Source organism: Anas platyrhynchos, chromosome 9 (assembly GCF_047663525.1).
Source record: "Anas platyrhynchos isolate ZD024472 breed Pekin duck chromosome 9, IASCAAS_PekinDuck_T2T, whole genome shotgun sequence".
Taxonomy (NCBI): domain Eukaryota; kingdom Metazoa; phylum Chordata; class Aves; order Anseriformes; family Anatidae; genus Anas; species Anas platyrhynchos.
In genome coordinates, this window is record NC_092595.1 from 613,516 (window position 1) to 632,836 (window position 19,321).

The 19,321-nt window shown below is 43.1% G+C and overlaps 3 protein-coding genes across 23 annotated transcripts in view; 1 reads left to right on the plus strand and 2 right to left on the minus strand.

The window, feature by feature from the left end:
* Nucleotides 1–19,321, plus strand: part of MED12L (mediator complex subunit 12L) — a 131,216-nt gene that overhangs the window by 74,067 nt on the left and 37,828 nt on the right. For 17 of the 19 annotated variants that reach the window (XM_072042591.1, XM_072042594.1, XM_072042592.1 and 14 more), the window contains 6 exons: nucleotides 14,146–14,293; nucleotides 14,872–14,990; nucleotides 16,133–16,276; nucleotides 16,841–17,004; nucleotides 17,500–17,631; nucleotides 18,731–18,958. In XM_072042591.1, coding sequence (XP_071898692.1) covers nucleotides 14,146–14,293; nucleotides 14,872–14,990; nucleotides 16,133–16,276; nucleotides 16,841–17,004; nucleotides 17,500–17,631; nucleotides 18,731–18,958 — 935 coding nt within the window. The remainder of the gene's footprint in view (nucleotides 1–14,145; nucleotides 14,294–14,871; nucleotides 14,991–16,132; nucleotides 16,277–16,840; nucleotides 17,005–17,499; nucleotides 17,632–18,730; nucleotides 18,959–19,321) is intronic. The other 2 variants (XM_072042590.1, XM_072042601.1) reach the window with 2 other exon arrangements.
* P2RY13 (purinergic receptor P2Y13) lies at nucleotides 5,816–13,195 on the minus strand. 2 transcript variants are annotated; one of them, XM_027464583.3, is made up of 2 exons: nucleotides 13,059–13,195; nucleotides 5,816–6,994 (listed from the first exon to the last, which is right to left on the minus strand). In XM_027464583.3, the coding sequence occupies exon 2, from the start codon at nucleotides 6,979–6,981 to the stop codon at nucleotides 5,950–5,952; it is 1,032 nt and encodes a 343-aa protein (XP_027320384.2). In that variant the 5' UTR covers nucleotides 6,982–6,994; nucleotides 13,059–13,195; the 3' UTR covers nucleotides 5,816–5,949. The 2 variants fall into 2 exon arrangements, with proteins under 2 accessions (XP_027320384.2, XP_005023710.3); XM_005023653.6 differs by lacking the exon at nucleotides 13,059–13,195 and adding an exon at nucleotides 7,517–7,688.
* P2RY12 (purinergic receptor P2Y12) lies at nucleotides 7,843–13,197 on the minus strand. Of its 2 annotated transcripts, none has more exons than XM_005023652.6 (2): nucleotides 13,059–13,197; nucleotides 7,843–11,550 (listed from the first exon to the last, which is right to left on the minus strand). In XM_005023652.6, exon 2 carries the CDS (start codon nucleotides 11,534–11,536, stop codon nucleotides 10,511–10,513), a length of 1,026 nt encoding a protein of 341 aa, XP_005023709.1. In that variant the 5' UTR covers nucleotides 11,537–11,550; nucleotides 13,059–13,197; the 3' UTR covers nucleotides 7,843–10,510. The 2 variants fall into 2 exon arrangements, with proteins under 2 accessions (XP_005023709.1, XP_005023707.3); XM_005023650.6 differs by having other exon boundaries at nucleotides 7,843–11,554; nucleotides 13,059–13,191.

The following is a 19,321-nucleotide window of genomic DNA, read 5'->3' on the forward strand; positions in this document are numbered from 1 at the left end:
ACTGATCTCAGGAGATGGATGTTCTAACGTTAAGTGATAGTCGCTATTACAGGCACACGGCTTTTTCTGTAGTTAGGTAGAGGAGCCTTGCCTACATTTCTGCGTCTCTCAGACCTAGCACATGGCTAAGTAGAACAGTGTGTGCCTGCCACCATTTCACCTGCTTTAAACTCTGCCTTGTGTTCCGCAGCTTAGCAGCTCCATTCCTGTTTTTTGTTTTGTTTTGTTTTGTTTTTCCTCTCTCAACTGCTATTTGTTTCTTAGCTCTCCTGGGGATTTCTCAGATCTCTTCCTCAGTACTAACTGATGATGCTGGAGTCAGCTCTGATTAGACTCAGATTTGCATCTTACCCTGGCACCACTTTTTCACCGCTGTGGTCTCCTCTCCCTTTATCAGAGTCCAAAGGACCTATAAAGTAGCCTTGTTGCAGCTTAGACCTATTAGTGCCTCTGAGTTTAAGCTCTAACAAGGTGATTTCTCAGTCTTTTCCTTCAGGTATTACCAGTGGTGATTTTTAGTCTGTACCTTATGGGGCCTGGTTGTGCAAAGGATTGCGGCTGAGTAACGTCATGGTCTGTGGCTGCTGTTCCATGCACAGATTATCTTCAGGATATCTCAGGTCAGTTTCCACTTGGCACTGCAGGTAGTGCATCCTTTCAAAAAGCTGCTCGGAGAGCAGGCTTAGCATGTAAGCGGGTTGCTGTTGGCAGGGTCCTGGAGACAAGGCACTGAGTGAGGTTCATACTCACGGTCCTGGTCTGCCAAACTGTGTCTGGACAATTCCCCAGAAGGGAGAGCTGGGTGAAGCTGAGTCCTCGTGCTGGCTTCTCACAGTCTAGGACTTCACCAGCTTGCTCAGCTGTTAGCTGGTCTCAGGCACAATCCTGTATCCTCATTTCCACACCTGGAAAATTGGCTAGGATTGGGCTCTTCAAAGTTCCCATCTTTCAGAAACCTGGCTCTCAAGCTGTGTCTGACCACTCACCCAGATGCTGATGCGGACACCTACCTGTTGCAGGCCACATAGACCTTCAAGTTCCCTGAAGAGAAATGTTCTCAGTGTGACGTTTCTGAGGAATGTGGCAGATGTTGCAGGAGAAATCTGCCTCTTGCTTCCATTGGGATTTTTTGCCATAGGTGGTCCTACTTTGGGATGTTTGGACAACCCAAAATTCCAGGATCTGAAGTCTCTGCTCCTCTGAGGACCTCTTAGTTTGGACACTGAACAAAATGCCCATGATGGGTCTTGCAGTGTGTGTGCAGCCTGCCTGGCAGCCTGCGCTGCAGCTGCAGGGAGCGATATGCTCCCGTTGGTGAGATCTGTGCTCTTCTTCAGGTGTCTGTAACAGAGGGGTTGTCTCTGGGATCTTGAACAGTTCTGTGGAATATGTCATGGGGAAGAAGGGAAGAGAGTAGAAGAGAAAATAAAAAAGTTTAAAACAGTTTCTCACAGAGATCTGATAGTTTAATAGGTGGTACCCTGTATTTTTCTTTTTCAATATGATGCATTAACTTTCCTTTAAGATCTCTGTGTTTTGATATATCAGCGGAACTTAATGGACTAGAAAGCACTGTCATAGCATCCCGTAGCAGGCTTTTAACTCAGGTGTGCTTTTTGGCAGTCCTCAGACGAGAGCAGGTCTGGACTAGCCAGCACATAAAAAGGAAATGCTACAGAGCTTGTCGTAAAAGCAGCACCACAGAAATGTGGAGCTGTGGTGTGAAGAAATGCTGAAAGCTAACCTGTAACTTTGCTATTGTTCACATTATTCAAAGGCTGGATGTCCCTTTTTGTATTCTGGTGATTACAGAGCAACTCTCAGATTACCTAAGAGTCAGAACAACTTTATTACAGCAATTACTGTGTCGCCTTATTGTAAAACTCCTTTACTATCACATTTGGCGGTGCAAGCTATGGGTTTATTTTTAAAGCAGATTAGCCACCTGGATAATGCATGAAACTAGCTTTTTTATTTGATAAATAAAAAGGGAGGAAGGGACCTAACTGAAGGATTCATTTTAATAAAGCTCATTTCTTCTTTCTTCATCCTCGAGCTCCTCATGTTCTGTTGATCGGAAGGTGCACGCCATGGCTGGCGGATCCTTTCTGTAGGTGTAAGGCAGTTCTAGAGCCCTCAGTCTTCACATGCACCCTGCTGGCCCTGTGTGATTCTGTGTAGTTGTATGGGTAACATCTTGGTTGCTTGGCTTGGCTTCCCAGTTCTTATTCACGATGCAAATTGGTTTTTTTGCATTTCTAATTAACCGAGGTAGTGCTGTGAGAGTCTTCTCAGTGCTCAGAGTCATATGAGCATCGTTGGAGAGGGTTGTACTGTGGTACTGCAGAGTCAGGGCACATACGAAGTGCAAAATTTGTCTTTAGGTGTTCAGGTGTTTATTGTCCCTCTGAGAAGAGGCGGTCTGATGCAAAACCTAAAAGGCTAAAAAGGTGGATATATTAGGCAAAGGTATAATATATTTTCTTAAAAGCAAGCAAAATAAGAAGTACAGTTGGCCTTTGTGGGCCCAAATAACATTGATTTCCTGCAAAACTTGACTGCCTGGTGCTCTGTAGTTCCCTTTTTGGTAAACCAACAACCTGTAGAAAAATTGAGAATAAGCATTGATAGTTTTCATGTGAAGCCAGGAGCATGGGAGCCTGGAGTAAAGTTCATTTGTCTGAACAAGTTTTAGGCCTGCTGCCAGCTTTCTAGTTTCTAGGTTGTGTGTTGTTTGTAGTCTGGAGCACAAACAAGCCAAGCAAACGAAAACTTGGAAGTGGAAAGGAAAAGCCTCATTGCAGCCTCATGATGACGATGGACTGTAGTAAGGATGTTCAATGTCACAGGAGTTTGCTCTGTCCTGTACAATAGCTGGACCTAGAAGCACAGGTGTCCCGGTAGCTCCAGGGGCACGAGTGTCGGTACCAATCTTTCCAAATTATGCTGGGAGAAAAATCAGATTTTGAAAAATGGTGACTACCACAGAATTTGCTGCTAGACTGTATGGAATCACACCCACTCCTCAGTGGCACAGGGGAACTCCGGAGAGCCCGGCCACGCAGCTTCCTGTGCCGTGCTGCTGGTACTCGCTGCGGTGGTCCAGGCTGCTGGCTTCCTCGTCTGACACAAGCCTCTTCCTGAAATCTCTCTCAGTTCGTGTAAGATTTAAAATATTGCTTTAGCCTTTTTTGAGCCTGAAAAAAGAAGAGACCTAAACTTTGAGATATTTTAACTGTTACCATTCTTACTTCTGTCTGGAGGCAGGGGTCTAAAAACTGTCGGAAAAGAAGTGCAAGATCCCAAATGTTAGAATTTAGGGGACTTTTCCTGAAAGCGATATCCCTGCAGTCAGCTGGCATTTCTCTGTGGCAGATTTTGGTAAATCTGTCTCCCCTTTACCTGAGATGCCGCTGCTGAGAAACAGATGATTAAGACTCCTCTGAAACCTTTGGCACACCCCGTGTTTAAGGAGCACCTCATCCCATTTTGGGTTACACCCACCCCTACATACAGGCTCTTGGTGCTTAACTGCGTGTGCTGCCAGGCTGTGTTTGTGCACAGCGTGAAATAGGCATATTGTGATCCAGGCAGTAGAAATGAGAAGGTTTGTGCTAGGTTTTGCCCTAGTGTACCCAAAGCTCAGGAACGCAGATTTCCTTGGGAGGTTGCCTGCTTGAATATCGCAGCTGATGTAAAAGCTGTCTTCCCCCATTGCTGAGCTTCAGCCACAACATTAATTGCCGTGTGTGTCAGCAGGCTTAGTGGAACATTTTCAGACTCCTCTGTACATTTCTTCATGCAGTTGCTACCGTAGTATTTTAATAACTAAGAATTTAATATATTTGCTTTAACTAAAGTAGCCAAATAAATCCTGTTAAACACTGCATGTGTGTGGGAGAGAAGACTTAATTCCTGAGTAGTATTTAATCCCGAGAGGAAGACACTGTTTGAGAGAACACTGATTTATAGAGAAGTTCAGAACCAGTTGGAAGCTGGCTGGGGTTTAGTTCAGTTTCCAGTTGTGAGAGGGTGTTGTACTTATGGAAAGTATGTAACGTGCCTAGTAGAGAAGATACAGAGTTGAAATTGCTAAATAACACATCTACCTGTGTGGCAGAGGCTGGGGAAACCTAAAGGCAGATGTAATTAATACACAGTAGTCTAAACACAGCTCTGAAAAAATCAGGCTGTATGGAGCAAGCTACGTGACTGCAACGGGCTTTTGTAAATATTTAAAGTTATAGAAATAACAAACAAGTAGTAATCAAAGCATCTGGCACACGTGAGAAAGACACAAAGCTAGCAAGAGAGCTCGAGAAGTGAAGTTTGTTGGTAAGGTCCGAGACTGATTCTCAGCCAGGTGCTGGGGACTCTCCCGTCTCTGTCCCACAGTGTCACCGAGCAGAAGGGCCACAGGAGGTGAGCCTCCAGGCACAGTGCAGTGGGGCAGGCGAGGTGAGGGCAGTTACAATAATCTGTAGGGATGATGGAAGAGAGCAAGTTGTGGTGCTTTCCCTGAGGCCCCTTCTGCAGTGCCACCTTGCCTGAGCAGCGCGTGAAGAGGTAGTCCCCGGGTTGTGGGTATGTCAGGGACAAGCAGAGATAGAAGGGGGTTGTTGGAGAAGCCAGAAAGCTGCTGGCTGAAGTCTAAGGGAGTTTTAACAGATGTCAAGTGTATTTTCTAGAATTGGAGTCAATAAATGGTTGGTGTCTCTTTCATGTCTTAAAACAGTGGAATAAATGTCAGGGCTCTGGGTTACAAGCAGTTTCTCTTCAGGCGTGGTAGATTTGGACTTCCCTGGTGGGCTGGCTGCTGGAGAGGTGGGTAGCGCCACGAGCCAGCTGGAGCTGGTTGTTTGAGTGGGGAGGCAGCGCTGCTTGCTGCCTTTTCTTCTCCACTCATCAGCTCTGGGAAGGGAAAACAGGCGACCGAGGGGAGGCTCCTGGGCACTGCCTGCTGGTGGGCAGGGAGGTGGGGTGCGTGCTGCACGGCTCAGGGCTGCTCTTTGCAGGGAGTTTTGGGTCCTCTGCCGACCAGCCATGGCATATGCCTGGGGGCTGAGGTATTGCAGAACCACGTCCTCCCCAAACATCTCCTCGGAGGTGGAGAGGAAGGATGAGGAAACAGGGTTAGGTGGCAGGAAAGTAATTATGTGTATGAGAGGCGGGGAGGGATGGGAACGGAGCGTGTCCTCCTTCCCTCTGTCAGGTACAGCTCCTCCTCCCCGCCCTACAGCCAGCCAGCTGAGCTGGCACCCGGGGGGAAATTACAGACATACAAAATCAAGAGCTCTGTGTTTTATTCCCAAATAAAGCTAAATTGTCTTTAGAAGCATCTGTCAGTAAGATGTTTAAGTGTTAATAAGAAAGGGTTTTTGTTTGTTTGCTTAAAGCAGATAGCATTAGTCGGTATCTTGTTCTTAAGCGAAGGCATTCTAGTTCTTGTTAACGTCGCAGAGCCAGCATAGCAGTGCAAGACTACAAGCTGATCACTGTTAGTTTTATGCATCACCAATGCAGGTTTTTTTTTTTAATTTAATTTAATTTTATTTATTCAGACTGGTGTGGTTACAGCTGTGAAGTCGCATTAGTGTCTGACTGAGGTGATACAGATCTCTGTGGTGCGAGTGCAGCAGAACCGTGGCTGGGCAGGCACAACCAAGACACACTTGGGCTTCCCCAGCTTTGCTTAGTGACGGTGATCCCAATGAGAGGGCAGAGCTTGAGGGAAGATCAGTGTTAGATCTGGGGTGGCAATGTGAGGGACAGCTTTTTGCCTATCAAAGCTAAGCGGTGAGCATAAATATGGAAATCCAGTGTCCCGCTTTTATTTAGTAGTAGCATTACAGTACCACCGCCCTTTAATTTTCTACAGCAGAAGTAAAACATTGTTTTTTAACTTCTCCACAATATACAAATATCCACAAATGAATATGAGCTACAGAATCAAGGTTCAGTTGCCGACGTTCGTGTGTCCAGTTCGGATTTGGCATTTGTATGAATTGTTTTCTGAAATGTGCCTACTCTCCTGCATAATATCTTCTCTACAAACGGTTTGCACAAGAACATGTATATCAAAGGGTCCATGCAGATGTTGGTGGCAGCCAGCCAAAGAGTGCTTTCTTTAGCGACGAAGAGCTGGTTCTGCAGATGGCATTCCATTCGGGTTGTCGTTTGACTCAGGGTGTAGGGAACCCTGCTGAAATGAAAGGGGGCAAAGCATAAGAAGAACACAGTAAAAATGATGAATACTTTCCCCTTGACCTTTTTTTCCCTTTTGTTTTCTTTCTTCTGTGTTTTCTTGTAAGACTCATATACCTTTTTGGCAATAATTACATAAAACAGAAACATAAGAATGAGAACAGTCCAGAAGATGAGCTGACAGATGTAATTGACGGCTTCATGCCATTTGAGCCCAAAGTAGCTCTTCAGCGAGGCACACTTCTTTACGGATTGCGGTGTTGCTTTCTTGTTTGATAAGATCATGTTTGGTAGAGAGAGAACAAGGAAGAAGGACCAGACCAGACCTGCGAGGATCTTTGCTGAGGTCACATGCTGCACCCAGAACTTCCCAAAGGGTCTCACGATCTTGAGAAACCTGTCAAAAGCAATGAGACCCAGGAGCACTATGCTAATATACATGGTGTCATAAAATATTACGGCTGAAAAGCGGCAGACAAAGGCTTTGAGTTGCCATGGTCCAAGGCCAGAGTCAGTCAGGATTTTCAGAGGAAGCATCAGTGTCATTATGAAATCAGATACTAAGGTGTTTTTCAGGTAGACAATGAAAGTTGATGTGCTTGGAATATAGAAGAAAGCCCAAAGAGCCAGGCTGTTCAGTACAAGTCCCAGGAGGAAGACGAGTGTGTAGAGTACCGGGAAGACCAGGTGGGTAACTCTGGTGTCTCGGTGGCATGGGGTGGAGAAGGGTGCTCCGCTGGAGTTGCTGATGGTACTCTCGTTCGCAAAGTCTTCCATTTTTCAGAATAGACTTGAGTGAAAAGGAGAGAGAAAACATACAGCGTAACAGTTTGTATTCAGGATGACATGTTCCTGGCAGTGATTAGCAAGTTTATACAATTTACACAAAAACTCTGGAACATGCATTAAACAGACTGGCTGATACTAAATCTAAACCTTGTCAAAGTTTAAGTGGTTTACAGACTAATGTCTAATGAAAAGTTGCAATGGTATATATTCATTACAGAGGCCTAAGATAACATAATAGCGAGGTATAACAGCACAATGCCTAGAGAACCATTTGTCGTTATGTGGGCACGTATTTTAACATTGAATACAAATTTTATAGTTGTGGCTGAAAACCAAGGTGCCTCTGGGAAGGTGAATTCTGGTATTTTGTACCAAGCATGTACCATTTTTCCTTTCTCAGCACATATTTAAATAATGTTTTTGAGAATAAGATGCACACCACTGGTTATCAGCCTCCTATATCTGAAAGCCAGATGCCCAAGTGCCCCGTCATAACACATGAACGCTCCAATAGTGCAAGTACCTGAGCAAACTTGGCAGCAGCTGGTTTGAAGAGGGGTCTTTGGCTATCTCCACTTCATCTGCTGTTCCTCTGCTGACAGAAGCCTCAAGCAAAGTATTAAGAATGGGGAAATGTGTAGAATGAAGAAACTTTTTCTGCTGGTGGTGATGTGTTGTTTCCTTCCTCATTTCCACTTATCATCCAAGTTAGTTAATCACGTTTGCTGTTGCCTCTCTTTTCCTTTTGGTCTCTGTCAAAAAGTATATTACCTTCTTCTCTACTGACAAAGAAAAAAAATGACCATATCTGTGAAGGTGGGCACATTGTCTGGATTTTTGTTTGTGTGGATCAACTACACTGTGCCATTACTATTTGGGTCCTTTAGAGAAGTGAGAAGAATGAACAAAGGACGTTTCCTGACAGTTTCTCAGGATAATCTTCAAACGTAGCTTATGTGTGTGAATTCCCATGATTTGGACAGTGCTATTTGGCATTAAATCTATCACCAGAAAGTCTGCTCAAAGCTGCTGTTAAAGTGGGATGAAGCATTGAGGTTGCTTGGCTACAAAATCATGTACACTGACATTTTCAGAAATGGTACCCTCCCTCTGTAGCTTGAGTAAGTGGCTAGATAGACCACCGAAGGCAAGAAAAAATGCATTCAGTCTTTGTATTTTGTGGTTTACACTGAAATGAACAGTTAAGCTTTGAAATCTGTTGGACAATAATTAATATTTGAATTCCTGGTGAAGATTCAGTGAAGAGAAGAAGGAAAAAATAATCTTAAAATGTGAGGTGTATTTTCTTTGTGGAACTGTTAATCCCACACAGGAACCGGAGCGTTACTTCTGATCTTCAGCATGGCATTTCTGGTTCATTTCGATGCCAGTGTGGCTGGGTGACATGGCATGCCAAATACAGAGACTTTCTCTTTCTGGCAAAAGCTGCCTCTGCTTCATGATATCTTTTCATTTTTTATGTGTTTATTATGTATTTGTTATGCATTATGTTGGAATGCAATGCGTTTCTCTTTAAACAGAATGTTTTGTTTGAGTAATGTGATTTATCTTGCTTTTGTGTCAGCTGTTTCTGGCTTCCTGCTTGGTGTGGTGTGGGAACAGTCTCATGTTGAAGCCGTCCTTCTGTGAGCAGATCTGGATTGCTTTTTGAGGTTCTCAGTCTGTGGCTGTACTGATAACGTCCGTGTATTGGCATGTACATATTAACATAGCACACGCTGATGCTGATGTTAAAAGTCTGGCAGAGGGCACAGTGCCTTGAGGAGTCAGTCACCCTTTCCAACATCATCAGCTTGACATGCCCCTAGCTGCCTGACCTGACTTCTGCACATGCCTCAAAGACAACATAAAGCTGAGATGGACTGTTGCAATATCCTATTACCAACTGCCAAGTCAGCTTCTTCCACGTTTTCTTCTCTTACACCTTGACAATGCTGCCAGCTTCAGAGGCAGGTACTAAGTGCCTGCGTGCGGCATCGGTGACATCTGTGTGGTATGCAGGGAGCTGCAGTGTCTGTTGCTTGAGCACACCATCTGATCAGGAGGAGCAGCTGGCAGATAATTAAATAATAAATCTCTGTGTGTGTGCAAAGAATGTGGAGAATGGGCGTTAGGTGGAAAAGGGGCATCCCGCAAGTCCCTTCCAGGCACCAGCTGGGAGCTGGGCAGTCTCCTGGGCCCAGGTGGTTGCCAAAAATGCACTCAGAAGTGACTGGCAATGCTGCTGGTTTCAGGGAAATAATAGTGCTTCTGCAGCGTGACCCAGCACTGATTGTAATCAGCATAAGCCATACACAAAAAGTTTGTGAAATCCTTGATTTTGGCAGGCAGGTTATAGGAGATGCATCGGCTCCAAGGCTGAGTGCTGAAGTAATTGAACTGTGGTCTGATGTTTTAGGAAGTTGGATATCAGTCCTGAAAGCTCCCTGTGCCCTGCCAGGGACCAGACGACTACTGGAGAGGTGTAGGCAGGACATCGGCTCGGGGCAGGTCTGAGCTCTTGTTTGCTGCTGGAACGTCTTTTCTGGCTGGGAGCTGTTTTGCAGCTACGCTAAATGAAACATAGTTTGTTACATTTGCCTTGCGTATTTTTCATGTGTAATTACAATGACAATTGTTCCTGAGAATACCTTCCTCCTTTTTCCCACTTTTCCAAATGAAAAGGCATAAATGGTTACAATTCTTGTATAGTGCAAACAGGCTGCCCTTAATAGTTAGTAAAAATTTTACCATTACTTTTTCTTTCACTAAGATCTAAGTATTCTGTAGATTGAATCTTTGTGCATTTTCCAGTGCATTATACACTCTATAAAAGTGTACATTTTTTATTTTTCATATAATAAGGTGAAGCATTTGAAGATTGAACACACATTAAGGTAAGCCTGGTGTTGAAATAATTTCCTCTGACATAAAATAATTATTGGTCAATGGATTAAGAACTGCAAGCATGTAATGAGATAAGCAAAATGTTACTGTTCCCAAAAATCTACACAGGTAGTTTACCTACATATGTCCTATATTTCTGTTTATCTCATGGTTGCATGCAAGGTAAGAACTTCATGTATTTAAAAACTATGTTTGTTGTGGACTTTGTTTGCATCTGTTGGCTCTTGTGTTGTCACGGACTTTACTCTGGCCCAAATTAAGCTATTTCTGTAAAATCTCTGCATGTCATCTTCTGTTCTGTAGCATTTCATGACTGTTTTAATTTTTTCTTGCAGCTCCAACTATAAATTCTAACTTTTTCCTTAGAAATTCTGACAAGCATGGAGTCTGTGATCAGACGGTGCTCTTGTTTTATTCAAGCTTTCTAATTTTGCCATTTCTGCAACCAGTGATGTCGGTTCCAGTGTGTTTGTGCTTCATCTGTAGGGCAATCTGTAAAGGTGTTGGCAAAATTCGAGATAACCTTCAGCAGGATTTTACTGCTTTCTCCTTGTCTCCCAAGTAAGCGTACGTGGCCAAGCAGGGACATGGTTAGTGTCCCTGCATGGTGCTAGAGTGGTGTCTCGTCTGTGTCGTCTGCTTCATTCTGCACTGCCATCTGTGCTCGGAGTTCTGGCGATTCTGTGTGTTTGCGTAGCGTGTCTAGCAAGGATTTTCTAAATGATTTGCAAAGGAAAAAGTAAATGAATGGATCTAGGCAAGCATTTAGTGATGTCAGCCACAGCGTGGTCTCTTTTAAATAAAACAAAGTGTTCTGAGCAGAACATTCAAAAACGTCTCTTGTTTGGCTCAAAGTGTAAGGAATTCTAGTGAAGTGGAATGGCACAAAACAAATAAAAAACACTGCAATTATGATAAAAACCTTCAGATTTACATTTTTTTTAGATGCTTTTCCTGTGCATCTTGTCCTTTTGTAGGATTTGTACAGTTCCTTACTTATGAGCATGTAGCATACAACTATGACTGCTAAATTAACCCAGAAGATAAATTGGCAAATATAGTTTACGATTTCATGCCAGACTAAGCCAAAGTCAGATTTCAGGAGAGCACACTTCTTTACATTCACAGCTGTTTTTTCCTTGTTTGTTAGAATCATGTTGGGTAATGAAAGAGTAAACATTGCTATCCAGATTGCTGTGGACAGGATCTTGGCACCAAAAAGGCTTTTTGTGGTTGATGTTCTGAATGGTGAAGTGGCTTTTTGATAGCGATCGATGGTTATTAGCCCAAGAAACATAATGCTAATGTACATGGTGAAGTAAAATATGACCTGGGTGACCTGGCACACAAATCCTCTCAGCACCCACGGTACCAACTTTGCATCGCTAAGGATTTTAAATGGAAAAGTCAAGATCATGAGGATGTCAGAAATTACAGTGTTCTTGAGGAAGATGATGAAATTGGATTTACTGGATATTTTAAAGAAGATCCATGTTGCCAGGCCATTCATAGTGAGACCCACCAGGAAGAGAAGTGTGTAAAGCAAAGGAAAGATGACCTGACTGATTTTGTTATCGCTGCTGCAGTTGTTGCCATTGCCAGCGTAGCTGAAGTTGTTTGTGGCTTTCACTTGCATTTTGTCTTTTCCACCTTCCTTGTGAAAACAAACAAAAGAAAAATAAACCAAGTGGGGCTTATATCTATTGTGAGACTTCAGCCTTTTTAGTCTATTTTTAATTTTTGCATTGGGTACAGTTCCAGTGGGGCTTTGACTGCTGCCAGGTGGGTTTTTATCTGACCAAGGATGTTGGGTTTGTGCAGGGGGAGAGCTGGCCAGGGGGCTGCAGGCAGGGGCTGGGCGGGTGGGACCCCCAGGAGGGCCCCCCCAGGCTGAGCTCCACCTGGCTGGGCCGGGCGGTGGGGCTGTGAGCGGGGAGGGTGCAGCAGCTCAGTGCAGCAGCAGTGAGGCCGTGGTGTGGGCCGGCAGGGCTGCCGTTTCACTGTCTGATACGTGGCTGTACAAACTACCTCCTTTTCTCACAAAGAAGGAGAAACATCCTTTTCCACATCCTTCTTAGTGTGGAAGAGAGATGGCAGCTAAATTCCTTTTGACTGCAGATTTAACAGTGCCAGGCTGAAGTAAAAAGTAATAAAATGTCCCTTTTTATTTTTTTTTCTGCTTGGCTGACTGTCTTTGTTTCCCAGAGGCACTACTCCAGCCTGCTGTTGGTTACCCTTGAGGCTGCTCTCTCCCTTTCCCCCCATGCCCTTTGCCATTCAGTGGGAGCAGCCACTTGCAGGCTGCCGCCGTGCTCCCAACACTGGGCTGGGTCCAGGGGGTGTACGTGGCCCCCCGAGGCCCTGTGTGCTTCTCCCAGGGGGACAGAGGTGAGACATGAGTGGCTGCTCTTTGGTTGTGCATGCCAGCAGTTAGCTAGCAGCATCTCACTGCAGTGGTTACACATTTGCCAGCATGGTCTGTAAGAGGCATTTGTATTCTAAGTATTAATGTATAACTTCACTACTAGTTTATCCTGTCAGTTTTCTAAATCAGTTACTTTATCGAGTGTCATGTTGCAAATAGATCTCAAACTTTGCTGACTTGAACCACAGTGCCAAGCAGCGTGGGAGTGCTGCTGGCGCTGTCCCGCAGAGCGCATCGCCTGGCCACTCACCGCAAACACCCGCCCGTGCGCATCCCCCTAACTCGTAGCAGGGACACAGTGGAAAACTTGCTCCTAATCTGAAAGCCTTGGTCCGACCGGGTTTGATCCAAACTGGGTGCCAGAAGGGGCCAGGCAGGGGTGTTGAATTGGTCAGTTTGGTATTACCAAAGGAGCGGCTTTCGGGTGTGTACCGATGTGATTGTAAAAATTGCTATCGTTCAGAACGATCTCTGTCCTTGTAAAATAAGGCGCCTGGAGGAGCTGCAGCTTTGTCAGCCAGTGCCTGAGCATCCCCAGCATTTTTCTCACAGACCTGCAAAGTTTTACTTCTGTCTGTAAGACTTGGAGAGGAATTTCTAAATCTGCTTTGCTGTGAAGCACATGACAGATTTCGCTGCCGAGTGTCATCCTAACGAAATAAGTATTCACTAAACATGCAATATCAGGAAAAAAAACAAACCAACAAATAAACCATAAAACAGAGGCGATTACCGTAGTGGGCTGTTGAGAAGTGATGAAATCTCGTGTGTTTCCTGTGTTGGGAAGCTTACGTTGCTGGCAGAGGGTCGCCTGCGGTTCCTCTCGCTCCACGCTGTGGCAGCAGACAGGAGTGTTCATGTGCAAGTCCCTGGGGGCCCGGAGAAGCTGGAGGAACAGCTTCACATCCCAGTTCTGCCACTTAGACCTTCCTCTGGCTTGAACTGGTTTCTCAGCCAGAGAGACAGCTGCAGATTCCAGGTGATGCTGTCAGTGCTTCTCCTTTTGTTTCCTCTAGAACTGAGAGCGAAATAGAATTTTATAGATAATTTGAGGTTTACTTCCTGCTTTTGACAGAGACACTATTTTTAAAAGAGGTCATGTATTTTGTAAGACTGCAACGTTATGAGTGTAGAGTGCACTTCCGCCTGCTATCTTTTTGCCTTGTGATTTGTGTGGTGCGTGCTGTTTAGTATGACTTTTGTACACAGCCTTATCTGTTTGAAAACTTTAAGCAATCTCATTTTTAAAGAGAAACAGTCATTGGAGAAGGTAATTATATTACTGCACGAAATATTTACACCTTATATGACTTGCAAATCAGTTCTCCAAGTTTTTAAGTTATTGTGCATCAACATTATGGAATATATTTTAGTAGAAGACTAAATATAGCCATTTAGAATTTAAGTAAAATATACGTATGTCTATTTCTTTTGGATGTACAGAACACAATTTTGTTGGGGTGCATCTTCTTTTTAATGGATTTGTATGTAGCAAGAGAAGTGATACAGTTTCTAGACATCTTTTATTTACTGACTTACTAGTGAATATCAATCCATGGGGCAGCTAAGGGTGATTACCCTTACGCATCTTCTGACTCTGTCTTTACAGATATTTATAGAATTCATAATACGAAGTTACATTTTTCCCTCTGTATTTTAACCCTTTTCAGTGATTTTCTCCATGTGAATAATCAGACGAGGTGCCAGTTGTGATGAAGAGTTTGTTATTGTGTATTGCAGTCTGGGCTATTGGGTTTCTGCAAGTGATAACAGAAAAAAAATAATTAAAAAAGAGGCTTCATTCCTTCTGGTCTTTTCAGGATGAATCTTCAAGTCATGAGTGTAACCAGCGCATGATTCTTCTTTATGGTGTTGGTAAGGAGCGTGACGAAGCAAGACATCAATTGAAGAAGATTACCAAAGACATCCTGAAAATTCTGAATAAGAAGAGCACTACTGAAACGGGTGGTAAATGCTTTAACAGTGCTGTACGGTAGCCTGTAGAGAAGATCATGGGAGCTGGGGTGCTCAGCAAGTTTGATCATTACCTTGGCTTTTCTCCCCTTGACAATCACTGGGCGAGGTGCTGCATTCCCACAGCACAGAGTGCACCTGCTGTGCCGCGGCACCGGGACAGGAGAAGGCTGCTGTGGTTAGAAATCCCTGCGCTGTGGTTAGAAATCCCTATTTAGCCTTGTAGCAGTTTGCCTGTCAACACTGCCATTGGGCTAAAGCCTGGAATATGAGATACTGGCCAGCCCTTACACACACATTCCTTACCTTCCTAGTAAAACAATGTGACTATTTGTCAGTTATTATTGAACGGCGCCTTCTTGCACTGGAATAACCTTAAAGTAGCTTTTACATGGTTACCTGCTATGCTCTGTATTTACCCAAAGTCTTTTTGGAAAACTGAGAGAAGAAGGGTTTTATGTAGTCATGAGTGAAGCTTTAAATTTTTTTAACTGTGTTATAAAGGAGTAATATTGCAGAGCTACTAGGGCTCCATTAGATATAAAATAACCAAAATATTTTTATCTGTTAAGTTGGGGATGAAGGGCAAAAAGCCAGGAAGAACAAACAAGAAGCATTTCCAACCCTTGAGACGGTGTTCACAAAACTACAGCAACTGTCGTATTTTGATCAACATCAGGTGACATCTCAGGTACTTCCCATGTATAAAATTGTAGCCTTTTATATTCTGCTGTAGAGACATCAAATAGGAAGCGAATCTAGGTTTTTAGAAATGTTTTGTATGTACCAAGAATTTTGAGTGCACTGCGTCTTTGAAGGCAAGAGAAAACAATGTTGCACTGGTATTTTAGAATATCTGTTTCAGTAGGTATTTGGCAGTTTGTTTTGGTTTATTTGGACTTTTTTATTAATTTTAAGAAGCTTTGAGGGCTGTTATAGGTGTCATGATTTTTTAAGTGAAATCAGTTTTCCATTTCAGTTAATGTTATTGTTTAGGGATCACTGGTAAATTAGATACCTGTCAGTCAATCTCTCGTGTATGTAAAAGGTATGGTACTGCATCTGTGTGCATGTAGGATGGTGAGCTCTTTTCTGTGTGTTTGTGCAACAAACTGACTGTCTCTTTGAGAAACAGACGGATAGTACAGTTTGTTCTTTTCTTTTTAAATTTATAGTTAACATTTAGCATTAAAAAACTACATTAGTGGCTGACTTGAGAACGTAACTTATTTTAAATGACAAGCCCGTTTTTCCTGATTTGTATCAGGACTTGTGTGCAAATGTATCTGCATAGGTTTTCATTACTTCTAGTTTTAAAGTATTTTTCAATAACCTCAGGCTAGCCTAAGAAACAAAGTAAAAGAGGTTCATGTTTGATACTTAATTTATAACACATCACTAGATCTGGTGTTTTGAATGAATTCATTACATTTGTTTTGTTTGCAGGATATCGTTTGAGTAATTATTTCAATAAAACAGCACAACACAGTAGGATGAAAATAGATTTTGTCTCCTTTAAACAAAAATTGAATTTTCAAAAGATCCCACAGAGTAAAAAAGTAATTATTGTAGGTATTAATATCAATTTGACATTTAGCTATAAAGCAGTAGACCAGCATTTTTCTGCTTTGTCTATGTAGCAAATAAAAGTGTTACAACTGACTGGCATGATGGTAAAGATATACTCCGTACTTATGCATGATTTGTTAGTGCTTTTATCTGTAAAATGCTGTAATTTGCTATTACCAATTAACAAATTTAGTACTTTTGGAGCACTAGTGTATCTGAGAAGTCGTCAGTTATCATACAACTTTTCAACATTTATTTTCACAGATCTCCAGTAATGTTCTCGAACAAATAACTAGTTTTGCCTCAGGAACATCTTATCATCTTCCCTTGGCTCACCATATACAACTTATCTTTGATCTCATGGAACCAGCACTGAACATCAACGGACTGATAGACTTTGCAATACAGGTAAGAAGAGTTAATTTTATTAATAGGTACATCAGGACAAAGCTGTGATACATTTTTAAGTAAAACCAGGAAAAAAAAAAAGAAAAAAAAAAACACAAACCAATTATATTCTCCTGATCTGCTGTCACAAGACTTTCTCTCTTTCAGTTTCCTAACCTCTGAAAAAACTAACCAGATACTTCCCCTTCTGTCCTACTCGTTGACCATTACGGGCAGTGAACAGATCTACTTTATTTAAAATAATAAAAAAAAAATAATAAATATATATATAGTTAATAAAAAACTGGATTATTTTAGCACAATGTATTTTAGTATGGGCTTTCCTGTTTCAGGCGCAAGCATCTTATTACACAGTAAAGCATGTAGGTGCCAGAAATATTGTGTTCTTCTGAAAATAGTCTGAGGGACATGTTCTGTACTTGTAACAGTTGATTTTGCTGCCTCATTCCTTTGTTCTTTAGTGAAAAAGATTTTGTTTTGGCTTGCCATGTAGTATTTCCTTAATTTATTTTTTTTAACTTGGAAGTTATTTTCAGCTGGTTGTTTTTGTGTATGTGTTTTTAGCTGCTGAACGAGCTGAGTGTTGTGGAGGCAGAGCTGCTGCTGAAGTCATCCAGCCTGGCAGGAAGCTACACAACAGGGCTGTGTGTTTGCATTGTTGCTGTCCTGCGCCGTTATCATGCCTGCCTCATTCTCAACTCGGAGCAAACTGCGCAAGTATTTGAAGGGTACGTGGCAGCTACACTTTTCCAAAAAAGTATTTCTTCTGTTCTCTTCTAAACAAAAAACGTGTGTAGGTTTAGGTAGTGAGACCAAGCAGTGCATGGCACTGGAAGCTGCTGCAGCAGCGCTGGAAGGCTGCAAGCAAGCTCAGGTCTGTGCTTGCTCTAGTGCCGAGCAGACGGCTCAACTGCAGCCTGCTCCCTCCTGGTGGTATGACCTGTGCCCTTGGTAGCCTAGGAACAGGTGGGAGTTGTATATCTCAGTTTGTTACCCATTCACTTGATTCTTCCCTGGGCTCCCCTCCCTGGAGGGAGTTCTGTCCTCTCTGGAGCCCATGTAAACTCACAGGTGACACCAAACTTCAGATGAGCCCATCAGTTTGTAGATGCAACGTTTGTAATCGTGTTACCCAGCTAATGGGGTTTATGCAACATGTAACAGGATGAGATGCATTTCTAAGCTGTGTTGGAATGAACTCAGAATGGTTTCTGTCTTTGCAGGTTGTGTGGGGTGGTCAAGCACGTCGTTAATCCCTCAGAATGTTCCTCCCCAGAAAGGTGTATTTTAGCTTACCTCTATGACCTGTATGTATCCTGTAGTCACCTGAGAAGCAAGTTTGGAGACCTCTTCAGGTGGGTGGAAACGCGATTTTTCTTATTACTGCCTGACCTGTAGGCTGATGCAGACTCCTGTTTTCAGTTAAGTTTGCTGTCAATGGAAAATACCCCATTGCCTTTGCTGCTTTACCTTTATGGATGAAATCCTATTGCGTGTGCCAAGTGCAGCAGCACAGCACATGGACCTGAGCCCGTGAAGTCCTTGCGTTTGTGCCAGTACCTGCCGTGGAGGAGCTATTGCTGGGGCCCTCCTCGCTGTGCTGTGGTTAGCAGTGCAGGGAGCACGTGTGGTGCAAGGGCAGTGGGGACCATTGGCACTGGGTCAGCTGCTGCGGCAGCTGTAACACAGCTTTGGACCCTCCCCCTGCCTTCACTTTCATAGGTTTTAATGGAGCTGATTTGTTTTCTGTAATACTGCAAGAGACTGACCAAAATTCTTCTAACATTGGATAGAAAATCAATGAAGTTTGTATGTGTGGATGCTGTTCCCAGCTATGGTGTAAGATCTAACACTTGAGACAAACACTCCTTAGACTATTTTGTGTGTGAAATTTATGTTCTTCTCTAATAGTATATTTCTATGTTTCCACCCCCACCACCAAATAAAGCAAATTAACATATAGGTATTGCTAGCCTTTGTTATTTCTTGGTCTTTTGTCATAATTTTAAATGCCAAAACATGACTTTTATGTATCTTTTCTCTGTTTACTGACTTCATCCTTCAAAAAGTTGTCAATTGTGTCACATTATTACTAAACATAGGGGGGAGGTAAGTTAGCTAAGTTTTTACATTTTCCTGTAACTAACTCTGCTTACCGCTGCTGCAGTTCGTTGTGTCATAACAAAAGAGGAGGGAGAGCAGTGTTACGAAGCACCATTATAGCTCACTGGGAAGGCCTGTGGTGTTCTGGGAAGTTACTGCGCAAAAGGAACGTGTGTGGGTTCCTTTGTCCAGCCACTCACCATGGCAGTAGATGTCATAGCAGCTTCTTATAAAAACGAGATTGTGTACAGAATGGTAATCAAACTAGAACTTTCTGACCCCACAGGGTATGTTCAATAGTATTTGTGCAAAATACTTTTTTTGGGCAACTCTCTCTTTTTTGGTCCTCAGTAGTGCCTGTTCTAAGGTGAAGCAAACAATATACAGCAATGTTCAGCCTTCCAATTCCAATCTGCTGTGGGACCCAGAGTTCATGCTAGATTTTATCGAGAATCCTTCAGCTCATAGCATTAACTACTCAATGCTGGGCAAGATCCTGAGTGATAACGCAGCCAACCGCTACAGCTTTGTCTGCAATGCACTAATGAATGTGTGTATGGGGCATCAAGATGCAGGAAGGTAAGGCAAACCCTTCTGGAATTGGAACTGTATGGATTTTTACATGGTACAGGTGAGGCTTCCTTTCGCCTGCTTGCTTTGTGTCTTTGTTGCAATCGTTTTCATTCATTACTCTTTGTGATTGCTGAAAGCTTATTTTGTCAGTTTCCCTTCACCTTCATTCATTAAATCAATCTGCATAGTTTAACAGAAGGGATTAACGAGTAGGAAGTACTCACTGTAGGACAAGCAGTAAGCTTCTTGTACCAGTAGGTGTGCTGCTTGAGGTAGGGTGGCCCAGCACAGTGTTTAACCGTTAGATGCCTGTAACTGAAGGAAGGTTCTGCACTAGGTTGCTTCCTTCTGATGCAATTGATGTTTAAA